Source organism: Cheilinus undulatus, linkage group 9 (assembly GCF_018320785.1).
Source record: "Cheilinus undulatus linkage group 9, ASM1832078v1, whole genome shotgun sequence".
NCBI lineage: Eukaryota > Metazoa > Chordata > Actinopteri > Labriformes > Labridae > Cheilinus > Cheilinus undulatus.
This window is the reverse complement of record NC_054873.1, coordinates 46,588,291-46,601,585: the sequence shown is the minus strand read 5'-3', so window position 1 is coordinate 46,601,585 and position 13,295 is coordinate 46,588,291. Positions and strand designations below refer to the sequence as shown.

Sequence of the window (13,295 nt, the reverse complement as noted above, 5' to 3'; positions counted from 1 at the left end):
ACAAGCTGAGGGGAATACTGAAAAGAGGATCAGCTTTTGGACCCTTTTTGATGTCTCCTGCAAGACATACCACAAGAAGGCTGACAACAATCATCCTCCATGTTTGTTTTTCTCCTGAAGACACGTTTGACCATGCAAGTTTCTGTGACAATGTTGACACAAACAGCATCTGGTTGAGCCATCTAGTCAGGGCATTAATGTTAAAAACCAGTTGAAACTGTTGTTATTTCCCTTAAAAACAGATTAAGATGTTAAAATGGTCTCATGTGTCGCCAGCCAGGGGCAGAATATTTTCCCATTGGAGGTAATAAATCTCAGTTAAGTTCCAGCGGGCTGTGACTGGCCCACAGCACACCTTTGAACACAGAGCTGTTGCCGCATGTTATTGAAAGACAAGACAGAAATAAAGAGGAACATGCAGTCACAGATATTTTGCAATATGAGAAAGTATGTTGATGCAAGCTATTATTGCTTGGCAGCTTCTCCATGATGACTGTCACTTGCAACACCAAAAAGTAAAAGAGAGATACTGGTCGTAAAGTCCTGACATTGCTCTCTGCATGATCATGTTTGGATGCGCTTAATCATCGGGATATTGAATGGGTCGCTCCCATAGAGTCCTACCTGTGGCGCACAGGGCGATGAAGGTTTGGACATGTTTGCGTATAAGTGCCAGCTTATCCTTGGGCAGCGGCAGCCTCCTCACAATGTGCTCGATGAAGTCGTTCGGTGTAACTGCTGCCAAGTTCCACTTCAACTTCCCCAACACCACCAGTTCCCATTCCTGGAGAGAGAGAAAGAGATGAATATGAGACATTAAGACAGAATGCTTATGTACATGTTATAGCGCATTATGATTCCAGATTTCAACTTTGATGCAATGAAAGTAAAAATCAAATCAGAACCAGCTCTGACGCCACAGCGACATGGGGTGATGCTACGTGCTGACTTTGATATATTCCTGATATCTCAGCTGAAAATCACAGGATATTTAAACATGGCGGGTCCCGTGCTGTTTAGTATCTGTTGAGTGTTTACCCCACTTTTTGGCACAGATAGGAAGGATTGGGAACCCTACAGAAAGGTGTCAAAAAAGTGGGGCCGTACGGGTCAGTTCTTTCCAACTTTTGCAACACAGAAACACACAAAAAAAAGCGGCCGGGCCATACTGAACTGAACCAGACTGCTCGGTGGAAACCACCTATAAGTTCTAGGCACCTTATATTCAGAACTTTCTTGCTGGTAGTTTCCAATTTAGAAGGCAAACTATTTCCCATAGTCTAGATTGCATGCTGGCTGTGTTGTTTTCCTCTGCTGTTCATCTGCCCATCCCAAAAATGCCAAAAGGAACTAAAAGACATCAGGGTTTGCCAACCTGCAAATTTGAAAAAGGCCCACTCCTGTTTGTGGTAGCTCTAAAATAAAATAACTAGATCTTTAATTTTTCAAAAGCTTCTGCATGTTTCGATATTCTTAGTAAATGTAAAACAAGTACTGTGTCCTTTCAAAACAGTATCATAAAGCGAGCGTTTGGGAACTTTGATAAAAATTGAAGCCACGGCTTGTACAAAAAGATGGATATCAAAACAGCTAAACCGAAGCCAAAAGATTTGAAGCTCTCCCAATGATGGGCTGCACTTTCAGTCATAAGTCCGACCTCTTCCATGTTAACAGGTGGGATATATGTCCAACAGCGCAAACAAAATAAAGCCCAAAAAGTGTTTCTATAACCTGATGTCAGACATTTCAATCATTTCCTGTAGTCTGGATGTATTTCTTAGTGATCACTTCTCTGACAAATGGACATATCATTAGTTAATTGACACTATAAGAAGCAGGGTTGTTCCAATTCCGATACCGGTATCAGAAATACGTCTTATGGTATTGGCATCGGCGAGTACACAAGTTTTATGCACTGATTGGTTTAGCTTTATATTTTGCCTCGTTTAGCCATGCTAAATGTTACTATAAACTGGAAATCAATTCTTCTTTGCTGTTGGAAAACACTGCATGAATGGGCTACAGTCTATGGGGCTAGGAAAGGGGGAAAGGAGCAGAAAATGGTGTCTGTGTGACAGTATTTCTTTGAATGTGACCCTTAAAATGCCTACCAGACCTGCGCTGTCATACACGACAAGACTTGACACAGCTTATCAATAGTTAAATAACTTTTGAACCATAAATCGTTGCCTCTTACTTGTTTTTCCTGTTAAAACTAGCTATTGTGCTTTGACACTATTGGTGTCTATGATTCCCTTGCGGCAGCATTTTCAGCAAGCCTGGAACTCGTGTGACTTTTGGGGACTTCAATGATTAAATCCACACCAGTAAACCCGATATCGAACACCTTTCTATCCATTTTATTTGAGCTATGATCATCTATTACAGCTCGCTCACATGCTAAAGTGAATGCTAACAGTATTATTGGTCACCCTTTGTGAGGGTCTGTCAGCCAATTGCAGGCTGTTCTGTAATCATGTCCTGCTGCCTGAATAGAGCATAATGGGGAGACAGAGAGTCTGTGATGCAGCCCCCTGTTTTATTCTTATTTTAAAATTTTGCAGTAATCACTAATCAGGAAAACTACTTTAGGGTCACAGAGATGCTGTACATTATGATTCTATTTGCTGAGTCAAATATAGGTCTAAAATAATTTGCTAGTCTGCACAGTCAGTCCAGAAAGTTCATGCTGGTATCGGATCAGTACTCAGTACTCAACCCAACACCTTGGTATTGGGAAGGAAAAATGGTATCAGAACATCACTTATAAAAAGGCAAAAATGCCATGATGGATAGCTCAGGTGACAAATGTGGCTCCTGCAACGCTGTGTGCATCAGATTATTAGAGCAGTCTTCTGTGGACTGCATCCACCTGAGATCTTTAACATTATGCCAGTATGCACTGCATGTAAGTTCTACTTCTGGGGGCTCCCAATCAAAACAATAACAGAAGATGAAGTCCAGGGTAGTGGGGAATAGTTTCCTGCTCATCCACTGCACAAATGAACTCCAAACTGACCATGTAGTCAAGGTTAAAGGGGTAACCCAGGGCTATTTCATTGGTAAGTCCGTATGGAATCGAGCTAATACAGTGTGTTTTTCACTTCTTCTCTTTATCTTTTGCCCTTACCCTTGGGAGGCAGGGGTAGGGCTGGCCACCTAAGGGGAGGAGGGATGATAAATGTGTGTGCTGTTGTATTTTGTTGTACTATGTTCTGTTTAACTTGTTTTTCACAATATCAATGCACAAATTAATAAGCAGTGTTTAAAATAAAAGATGGAAGGGAAAAGCTTGGGTGCACTGAACATGAATGAGACACAGCAACAGAACGGCAGCTTCCAGGAGAAGTTCTCACTTCTTTATGAAGCTTTTTTGGATGAAATATCTCATGTGATAAACATGCAATACCTGGCATGGCCGACAAGACACGTCCAGTGGTTTTTAGTGCGGGCAGCACCCATAAATTCACTTTTAGAGCGCTTCAATACATACTAGGTTACAACAGACTTCAGTATCTCTCTGTAAAGGTGGTTTTTGATAGCTCCATGTGTGTTTTCCTTCCATTCTGCTGACACTACCAGCAGCTTTAGATTGGAAAACTTCACCCTTAAATAGAAAAATCAGATCTGTTTCTCTTCTGCCATTGCTAAATCATAAGTCCCGCCCTTCTTCATTTTGATTGGAAGTGATATTGACAAGCAAACGGTTCCAAATACTGAACTGTTTTCAAGAGAGAGTGTAAGTGCAGCAACAAAATAATGCTGCTATTGTGGGCGTTTTTGCACTCAGGATGTCAAAACATTAGGGCCTTCTTTGGCTTTGAAAACTGCCTGAAATGTCTGGGATAATGCAAGTATTTGATAAAAAAAACATTGCAAACAAAGATTTGGTCATTTTAGAAATTGATTTAGATAATAAACTGCAAAGAAAAAAGTTTGTCCTCTGCACAGATTCTTGCTCAAAATTGCGACATGTTAGCGCATGTCACTGACTTCATGTTTGTACACCCAGAAACATTTAGACGCGTTGTCCATCTTTACATTCAATCACTTGCTGCAGCAGGCTACGCACTTGCTTCATTTGAACTGTTCAGCCAGCGACGGTGCAGCTTAAAGCGATCTCCTGTGCAGGCCCCTGGCCCCGTACATTAGCATGTGTGGAGGTTAAGCATTATTGTTATTGCATTAGTCTCTGCTTCGCTGAGCCTGGGACGGAGAAACACCAGCAGCACCACCAGGTGACCTCACAGCACTGTCTCCCTCCCCGTCTGCCTGTCTGGCATCTGGGGACTTTCCTAAAGAGGCCCACCAGAGGTTCAGCTCTGTGTGTGAGCATGTGTGTGTGTGTGTGAGAGAGAGATTGTGGAGTGAAAATGGATCAGAGGGCTGTTCCTGTTGGACGTAATCAGCCATAAATCTGTTTTACATTAAAACTTTAACAGATGTCATTACTTAATCTTATTTCTCCACTTATTATGTAAACTAGAAAAAGTCTTTTCTGTGTGTTGCAACAGGTAATGGGATTATTTCTTAGCTGCCAAATCAATTAAAGCCCTTTGATTTTATATTAAATCTGATTGGCAAAGATGTGATTTTAACTAAATCATATTTCTGACACTCAGGAATAAAATACTGCCTTTAACTGCATGTGTGTTTTAAAACAGCCCTATCTGCAAAAGTGATGACACATGTTCATCTAAATGGGAGTATGTGAGGAAGACTAGGAGTGGTACCGTTCTCTTTTCTCTTTGACTGTTCTGTTACTTTCACTTCCTTGAGGAGGAGGTGATTAACGGAAGAGTTGGTGACTAATTTGGGAAAAAATGTCGTGGTTTGGTTCCGGACTGAAGCCTTGTGACTGGGACTACGGATGCTCTTCATTTTCCCTTTCACAGAGCAAAGAGAGAGAGAGAGGGAGTCAGAGCACATGGACTCAGTCATGAGACAATTCAACATGGCTGCCGCTGCTACCAGCTTGTAATAGTTTAATCACAGCCTCCTTTGATTAGCTTTGTTATGCTTTCTGATCTCTTGCATGTAAGGGGCATTAATAAGAGAGTGAGAAGGATATATCTGTTAACCAAGTCACACCAAAACAACAAAAGCAGAACATGGTTTGAGTTTAAATCCAGAGTTAGCAATATGGTGGGAAATAAAGAATAAAACTACTCTGATCAAAAGTTTGAGGTATGTTTTCTGATTGAGCTCTTGCAGTAAGTATCTAACAGAATCTATAATTTAAACAGATGCAAATTATTGCATTAGCATATCTTCAGTTCTTCCTGCCACTCTCTTGAATGCAGCAAAAAACCTGCAAACATTAATGATGTTTGTATCACACTGACCACTGAGTGAGAGATGCATCAGTTTTGCATGTTTGAAACTACTTTATTCTCTTTCTTCTTGCAAGTATTTTCCTTACCACTCATGCATCAATAACAGAAATATGTTTAACAACATGTAGCATTGGTAAAAAGGTGAAACACTGGACTCTGGTGCTGCATTTGTCATCTTCTGCCACCTCAGTCCTTCTATGCTACCATCCAATGGTGACAGTCTCCCGCTATGAAGTGCACACATAAAAAGAAGATTCCATGAGCAGATTTTGCTTGAAATTTTCCTGAAATATTCCATATGCATGTGTGAAATCTATGTGTGGGATTAAGTATAAGTATTTTAAGTCTGAGTGGCATCACCCATAGGTTCCTGAATCTGTCTTGTGCAGCCAAACCATTGCAGCAGCCATATTGAAAAAGCAGCTTTGAGCTAACTTTCTGTCAAACTACAAAACAAAGAGACGGAGCTGAGGGGAGCCTTACGCCTCCTGATCATACACAACTAATATCCTTAAACCAAAAAGAGACATGTTATCAAATAGATTCACCCCCTGTGCCATGATGTCTTGCAGACATGAACTATACCAACTCAAACCAGACTGTAAACATGTGTCTTCCTGATGTAAAAATGCTGTTTCTTGCTTCTGAAGTCAGCCTCTAATTGCAGTTTTTGCACTTGCACTATGCATTGGCTTCATTTTTCAACATTGCTAAGGGACAACATCTCCACTGGCTGGCAGTTGGCCGGAAAACTTGTTGCATTACCATTCAATTTAGGCATGTGGATGCTAAGTGGTTAAGCTAGGTGTGAAAGCGCCTTGATACAGACTCACCATGCTTTGATATCCGGTAACTCAGACTGCATATGAAAGGGGTTTGGGGTGTCTGGTGAGGACAGTCACCTATGCCTATCCATACATCAAAGACCACCTAGCATAATCTAAGGCAGTGGTTTTTCTAACTTTTTCTGCCTCCTAAGCATGCTAGAGATCAAGGCAAAATGTCAGTGCACATCATATTCATATCAATGCAAAAAAGCCTCTTTAACATACAAGGCAACATTTTTAATAGGTGAGAAGTAGCAGCAATAGCGTATGATTGGACAACTTCTCACGGCACACCTAGACCTGCCTCAAGGCTAGGATTGTTTGGGCTTTTTCCAACACGAATGTTCGATATTTTTCGAAGGATGCTAGTCCCTTAACGATGCCTGAGTCCCACTTTTAAGAGAAAAAGTGTCAAAACTCTGCAGGCAAATAAAAGCTGTCTCTACATGATAAAGAGAAATATCTTAAAAAGATGCAAATGGAACGTGTAAGTAAAGGAAGGGGTGCAAACAAAATGTGTAAACTGGAATTGCATCAGAGACAAAGTAAATGCGTGACCTTCATTTGTAATGGCCTGGGGTCCCATCAGAGGTGGTGGGTACTGAAAGGAAGCACCAAATCTGTGTTGTAATTCGGTACAGCAGATATCAGACCTGCCAGAACTGGTACAACGGCTGGCCCCAGATACCGATTCTCATCCCAACTCAAGGTGCACTGGTGTGGCACACCCCTTGGGAGCTGCTGATCTACGGTAGTGCACCAGTAAGTGAAAAAGTGTGGCTTATTTCTGTCCATGCAGCCTCAGTGGTCACCTGTCGCCTGTCATAGAATCTAACCACATTTATTCACTATAAAGCACATCACTTTTTCCTTAGAAAGCATGGATATGACAACATCGGGAGAAAAGCTGTTAAAGAGGCAATACTATCCTCTTAACACATGGCTAATTAGCCCTTAGGCTTACCTGCACACACCTAGCCGCAAGCTAAGAGGCTAGCAGATAACATTTTTTTCAGCTTTTCTCCCTCAATGTGTCATAAACATGCTTCTATAAGAAACAGAGATGAACTGTTTGGTAAATTGATATTGTCCAGTGCAGTTAACACTGAAATTGCAGCCCAATTAGAGCTGCACAATCTGGTGGGATTGGGATTATACTGGGCAGTTTGGAATTTTAATTGCAATGTAACACATAAATAGTATGATGAGTCTACTTGCATGGTTATTAAGGAAAATGCAGAGTATATTAATAGTTTTAAACATACTGATAAAAGGAGTTCTTCAGTAAAAATACATTAACATTACAAAAATATAAAAGATTTTCCTATTTTGAAAATAAAGGTACTTCTACAAAGAGCAATAATCGCACTATTATGAACTTTAAAGGGTACATATTTTGCAAAAATCACTTTTGCAGGCTTTTCAAACAAAAAAATGTGCCCCCGGCCTGTCCACAATCCCCCTAAAGACTCCAAGGCCCCCTCCCCCCCTTTCTCCACCTTTCAGAAAATGTGTATTGAAACAAGCTGTACCTAGATTTTCGCCTCATGATGCCAGGTTCGGTTGGCCCTACCAGCTTGGAAGAGATTAGGAGAACCACATCAATTAAGCCACACCCATTTCTGGAGAGGGGCGGAGTCAGACAGCTCAGTAACATTTAAAGCCACAGACACAGAAATGGCTTTGGCCTGCAACAATCCAATACTGGAGTGTTTTGTCAACAACAAACTTCACAGGCATGTTTTGGGGGCCTCTGAGACCAATAGAAACTTGTATTAAATATGTCCCCTTTTAGGCCTTTCTGTAGGCATAGAAAAATAATAACAGCCTTTTTGCAATTATGTAATTGCACAGCCTGATATTGCAATTACAATTAGATTAATTGTGCAGCACTAAACTCAATGCAAAATGACACGTGACAGACGGATGTAACTTAACTGTAGGCCTGAAAGTCATGGCAATGATGCACAGGCTGTTATTTACATAAAAGGAGGGCACTGATTGCATGTCATCACCGGAGACATATTTTTAATTCAGCAGGGTCTAAGAGCTTCGAGCCTTGCAACACATTAACTGTGCTGACAGGGTGGCAGGCAGGCAGGCAGGCACCCACTTCCTTCTGCTATACTGCCTTCCTCTGGTCACACCTTCTCTGTAACATTGCGGTTCTCTTTACAAGAAATTGTTACCAAAGACGAGGACAAAAAACGATCACATGCCCCGAGCAGCTGATCTCTGTTTCCTGTATCTGTATGTCAGCCAAAATACTGCCTTATACAGAAACGAGAGAGATGAGGCCCCGGCAAACCAGTTCAAGGACTGAGGGCTTTGTCTCTCACTGAACATAAAGGTAGACACGCTCAGTTTACTCAGAAATGTTCTAGAAAGTGCTGCTCTATGTCTTTATAACACAAACTCTGTCTACTTGTCACAACTACAGAGCTAAAACCTCCACTGATGGGAACAAAAAGCTCAAAGAAATGGCAGAAAATGAGCAAAAAAACAACAAAAAGCAGCAGCAGAAAGTTAAATCTCCTGCAGACCTTGAAGCTGCAAGGCAGGCCTGCAACTATGAGCCACGTCTGATTCTGAATATGTGGCCTCTTTCACAACATGGGTGGGATTGGCTGTTGTTTACCGAGGAATGTTTATGTAGCACCACAGAGCAGTGGGGAAACACTTATCTGATGGGAAAGCGACTTAATTAATTGGTTTGAAGGCTGCTGGTATTATCGTGCCAAAGACGCCTTATCAAACGCACACAGAGAGGAATTATTTCCACTCAAAACGACACTAAACCATCTCTTTTATAAATACTTTGCAGAAAAAGGGATGCAGGAGACAGAAATAGAGCAGCATGACATAATATCAGAAATGTGTGCATCCATGGTTATTTTTGGATGAACTGTAAAAGGCAAACTTGAATTTCTCTGCCTCTCTCGCTGACAGGAACAGAGTCAGAGCTTTGGCTGGGGTTCAAGCTGACCTCGTTGCTCTGTGCAAATATCTGCCACCAGATGGCGATGGAGACCGCCGCACAGAGCGCACTGAGCCCACGGGGTCTCTTGTACAGTAAAGGGAGCCCTTGTGGGACAATTCACCAAGAGGATTTTAGCTTTTTGTGCACCTTTTGATGAGTGCAGAGTGGAGGCAGGAGGGCAGATCAGTGAAGAGGAAAGCCTCTCACTATAAAGACGGCATGCTTTTTAATCTCAGAGAATAGAATATTTAAAACGGTAGAATAATGGAAATAAAACCACGTTTTCCGAGGCAGAGAAAGTGGAAAAAAGCAGCCAAAATACACGTGAAAGTTGATGATGACTGTATGAATCCTCAGATGTGCCACTGTAGGGGAGACCAGGGTTGGTTATCACACTTTTTACTCACTTTTTCTGTTTTTTTTTCTTCCTAATAATCTGCACATCCCACTCGGATTATTCCTATTTTAGTGAGCAGCTTAGGGTCTTGTGGTGAAATGTGTGTCAGTTTTATTCTTTTGATTTATTCTAACAGCAAGTAAATAACCCTCAAAGCCACTTTGACCCACTGGCTGCACAAAAATAAAAAAATATCACATTTCCTTACATTTTCCATGGGTGCTCCACAAAATTTCTAGATGGAAATTAGCACAACATCAGGTTAAATATTTAATATGAACTTGAGGAAACAGAGCCCTGTAGTTTGGCTATAATAAGCCATGCAACAATAATGATGACCATCCAAAATGGTGCCAAAAAGGTGCCGCATGTACCGAATTCAGATTTCAGTGCTTCATTTCCCTATTTGACCCCCACCCATTCAAATGAAAGGCATGACATTGTTGTTTGCTCTGCGGTCTAATCATACCCAGAAAAGTTGCAAAAACTGGCTCATTTGCATTATCATTCGCCTCTGATGCAACACCAGTGTATGGGTTTTCTTTGAAATTTGCCCAACTGTGTGTTATTGCTACAACCTTCCATCAAATAAAAATACAGCAGGATGCACTAAAGAGGCTGTTTTGCGTTGATAAGAATGAGTTGAGATTTCAGCTTGGTCTTAGGCGTGCTTAGGGGCAGGAAAAAGGCGGACAACACCTGTTGATGGGGGTCGGTCTTTGCATCCACAGTAACAGGGATGATGTACCACACCAGCTTCATAGAGAGTCTGCATTAAGGTTCCTCCACACCTAGTCTAACCACTTAGCATCCATGTGCCCAAGATGGATGCTAATGCACATTCACTTTGTTCTTTTTGTGTTCTTTCTGCACAGTTTAGATGCTATTCTGAATTATTTACAACACCAGGACAGCTTTAATTCACCTGCTGACTTTTGGCACACTTTTTTGTCTTTATTCAGGCACCTTTACAGCAGCTGCTGCTTTGAAAAGCAACCCAAACTATACCCAACCCTACGCGACAACCAACCCCAGTCTCCCCTACGTCTGTTGCACCAACTGTTGCTTACCAGCAGCTCCTGTGGTCTGATGGAGTTATCTGTGTAGATGCAAAGCTTCTCTGCTGTTAATGGACGAGTCTCTTTCAATTTGGATGCAAGAAACATGCAGACTGCTCCCAGCAGCTGCAGGTTACACTTTTTGGTGGGCACCACTGCTAAAAATCTGTCTAAGTAGTTCATGGCCAAGGGAAAAACTTCTTCCTCGCACTTCTGCTCCTCACAAACCTGCAGAGAGAGAGAGAGAGAGAGGGGGAGAGAGAGAGAGGGAGCAGACAATGCAGCAATGTTCAGAGTTTGGATTCAGTCACCCACCCTGCAGTGACCTGACGTATTTTCCAGAACATGAAATGTATATAAAAGTTTTTATGAGCGAAGGAAACAAAAGTGGAATCACATAAAGAGCACGTATAAATTCAGTGACACAGAGAGAGTTGGTGCCAGGCCAAGAATCTGCGCCCAGCCCTGATCTGTTGCGACATCATCGCTTACATTAATTACAAATCGATTATTAAACAAAAAAAAGGAATAAATGCCAGATAAAAAGTGTCAATAGAGCCACATTCCTGCAGTTCATTCACCAAGAAATGCAATCTAACAATCAGGCGAGCCAAAAAACACCCCGACAGCGCAGCACGCGGAAACGCACGTTTTTTACTCATTCGTCATATTTTCATAAAATAATTAAAAATATAAATAAATTATCTGGGCTCGTTTTCTTCACGTGATAATGTTCTTGGGTCTTTACCACATCATATCCGACAATTCGGATGGAAATCCACGCAGGATAAATATAAATAAAATGTCAAAATCGAAGAGGAGTAGCGAGAGCTCGCTCCGATGTGCGTCACCGCCGATCTGATATAATTATTTGAAAAATTAATAAAAAATACACAAAGCGAGGAACCTACACAATATGCACATGAAAATAAAGCTCAAAGCCTCAGCTTTCTTTACAAGTGGATATTGATCGGAAATATTAGACTAGGCGTGATAAATCGAACATAATTCCAGAGAGAGGCTTCGCGAGCTGACGCACAGATAAGGCCCTCGTCTCTTCCGACATTTTAAACAGAAACCTAAAATGTTTGCAGCGCTTTATGTCAACATTTTTATATTCTGCAGACACCAGAGAAGCTCCTCTGTAATTCCCGAAGGCTTTTAGCTGCTGTTATTGCCTTTATGACACTGTTAAGCCCTCTTAAAAGCACGAGCGCTCCCGTAAAAACCAACATGGCGATAGAAAAGCGCAGGGCAAGCATTGCATTGGGGAGTGCATACGTGTGCATGGAAATATTCCGGCTATCTAAAATAATAACATTAAATAAGCTGTGAGCAGCTCGTGCAGACAACATGTGGCACATATAGGAGCAATTCTCCATGTGGCTGATATTTAAGCAACAAGTTTTACAAACATGGTCATGATCGGACTTTAAAATCGGGAGGAAATGACAGAAAAGGCAACATTTGGTAAATAAGGGGAATAAAGGGTCGGAAATGACAGCATGGAGTGTGATCAAGAGTCTGAAATTGCAAAGAGAGCTCAGGAAAGCTTTAAGAAAGAAATAAGAGGCTTTAAAGTCGAGCACGGAAATACTGAGACTTGTCAGCACTCGGTGTTTCTTTCTGTAATACCTCCAACATCCAAGTCGCCACCATCCTCCTCATAAAGGGCTGAATATCTTTCTGGACTCCTTTGAAATAAGAATACTGGGGTAGAAATCTCTCCTCTATGGTCAACAAGCTCTGCAGGACTCTGTCATCGCACAGGAGGTTTGGATCGGGACGAGCTCGTATGATGGTGTCCATTTCGAGGCAGAGCAGCTCCATGGTGCTGGTGCTTTAAGTCAAAAAAGTAGGAAATCTCTCTCGGAAAGCGTCAAAGCGGCGTTAAAGCGCAAAAAAGGCACAAAAAGGGATGGCAGGGAAAGTGTTTGAGAGGCATAAAAGTGAGACTGCAGGGCTCCGTCAGAGTGTTCCTGCCTCTCCTCGCTGAGAACTTTTTCCTCTCTCCCCAAAGCGAGCCTCTACTTTCATCCGCCTCGTTAGATCAGGCGAATTTCAAGCCTGCCCTGCATGCGCACTGACGCAGTTCACTTGGTTACCTCTGTGGAGAGCAGACGCAACATGCTGCACTGCTGTCCCTCTTTATTTGGCCTGGCATGCATGTCAGCTCTCAGAAAACTGGTTTCAGAGCAAAATGTTAAAGGCATGCATTTGTCCTAGGGCTGGGCGACAGGGACCGAAACAACAGCGATATTTGAGCACTTACAGGGTATTTATGTCCTAATATTGTTGCCTTTAAAGCTGTAAAAGTTACAAACTTTCATGTGATTCATGCAAAGAACAAACCATATTGGATATTTTTGATACCATAGCAACAAAAACAGAACTTCAGGCTCCAAATATTGGACAGAAACTCCTTTCTGTCGAAAATGTCCAAAAACAGTAGCAACATTTCTGTCTGTTGAGATTGGGAATTATTTTCTATATCAAATATTTATCAATTTAATGACAAAAGCTTTAGGATCTTCAGTCAAATTTTTACAAAAATATCTGAATTGCACAAATACGTTGTTGCCAACATATTATTGCAATTCAATCAGCCATATAACCTGTCTTTCAGTTATAAATATTCATAAAGATCATGGACTTTCTGCACTTTTAACCACAGATTATTAAAATAATAAAGATGAC

At 41.6% G+C, this 13,295-nt stretch overlaps 1 protein-coding gene across 1 annotated transcript in view; it reads right to left on the bottom strand.

Moving 5' to 3' along the window:
• The window catches only part of ccnd2a (cyclin D2, a), a 46,868-nt gene extending 34,155 nt beyond the window's left edge, over nucleotides 1-12,713 (bottom strand). Inside the window, exons 1-3 of the mRNA XM_041795864.1 lie at nucleotides 12,234-12,713; nucleotides 10,611-10,826; nucleotides 625-784 (exon numbers count right to left, since the gene is read on the bottom strand). Coding sequence (XP_041651798.1) covers nucleotides 625-784; nucleotides 10,611-10,826; nucleotides 12,234-12,428 — 571 coding nt within the window. The 5' untranslated portion in view covers nucleotides 12,429-12,713. The remainder of the gene's footprint in view (nucleotides 1-624; nucleotides 785-10,610; nucleotides 10,827-12,233) is intronic.
• Nucleotides 12,714-13,295: the final 582 nt, after the last annotated feature.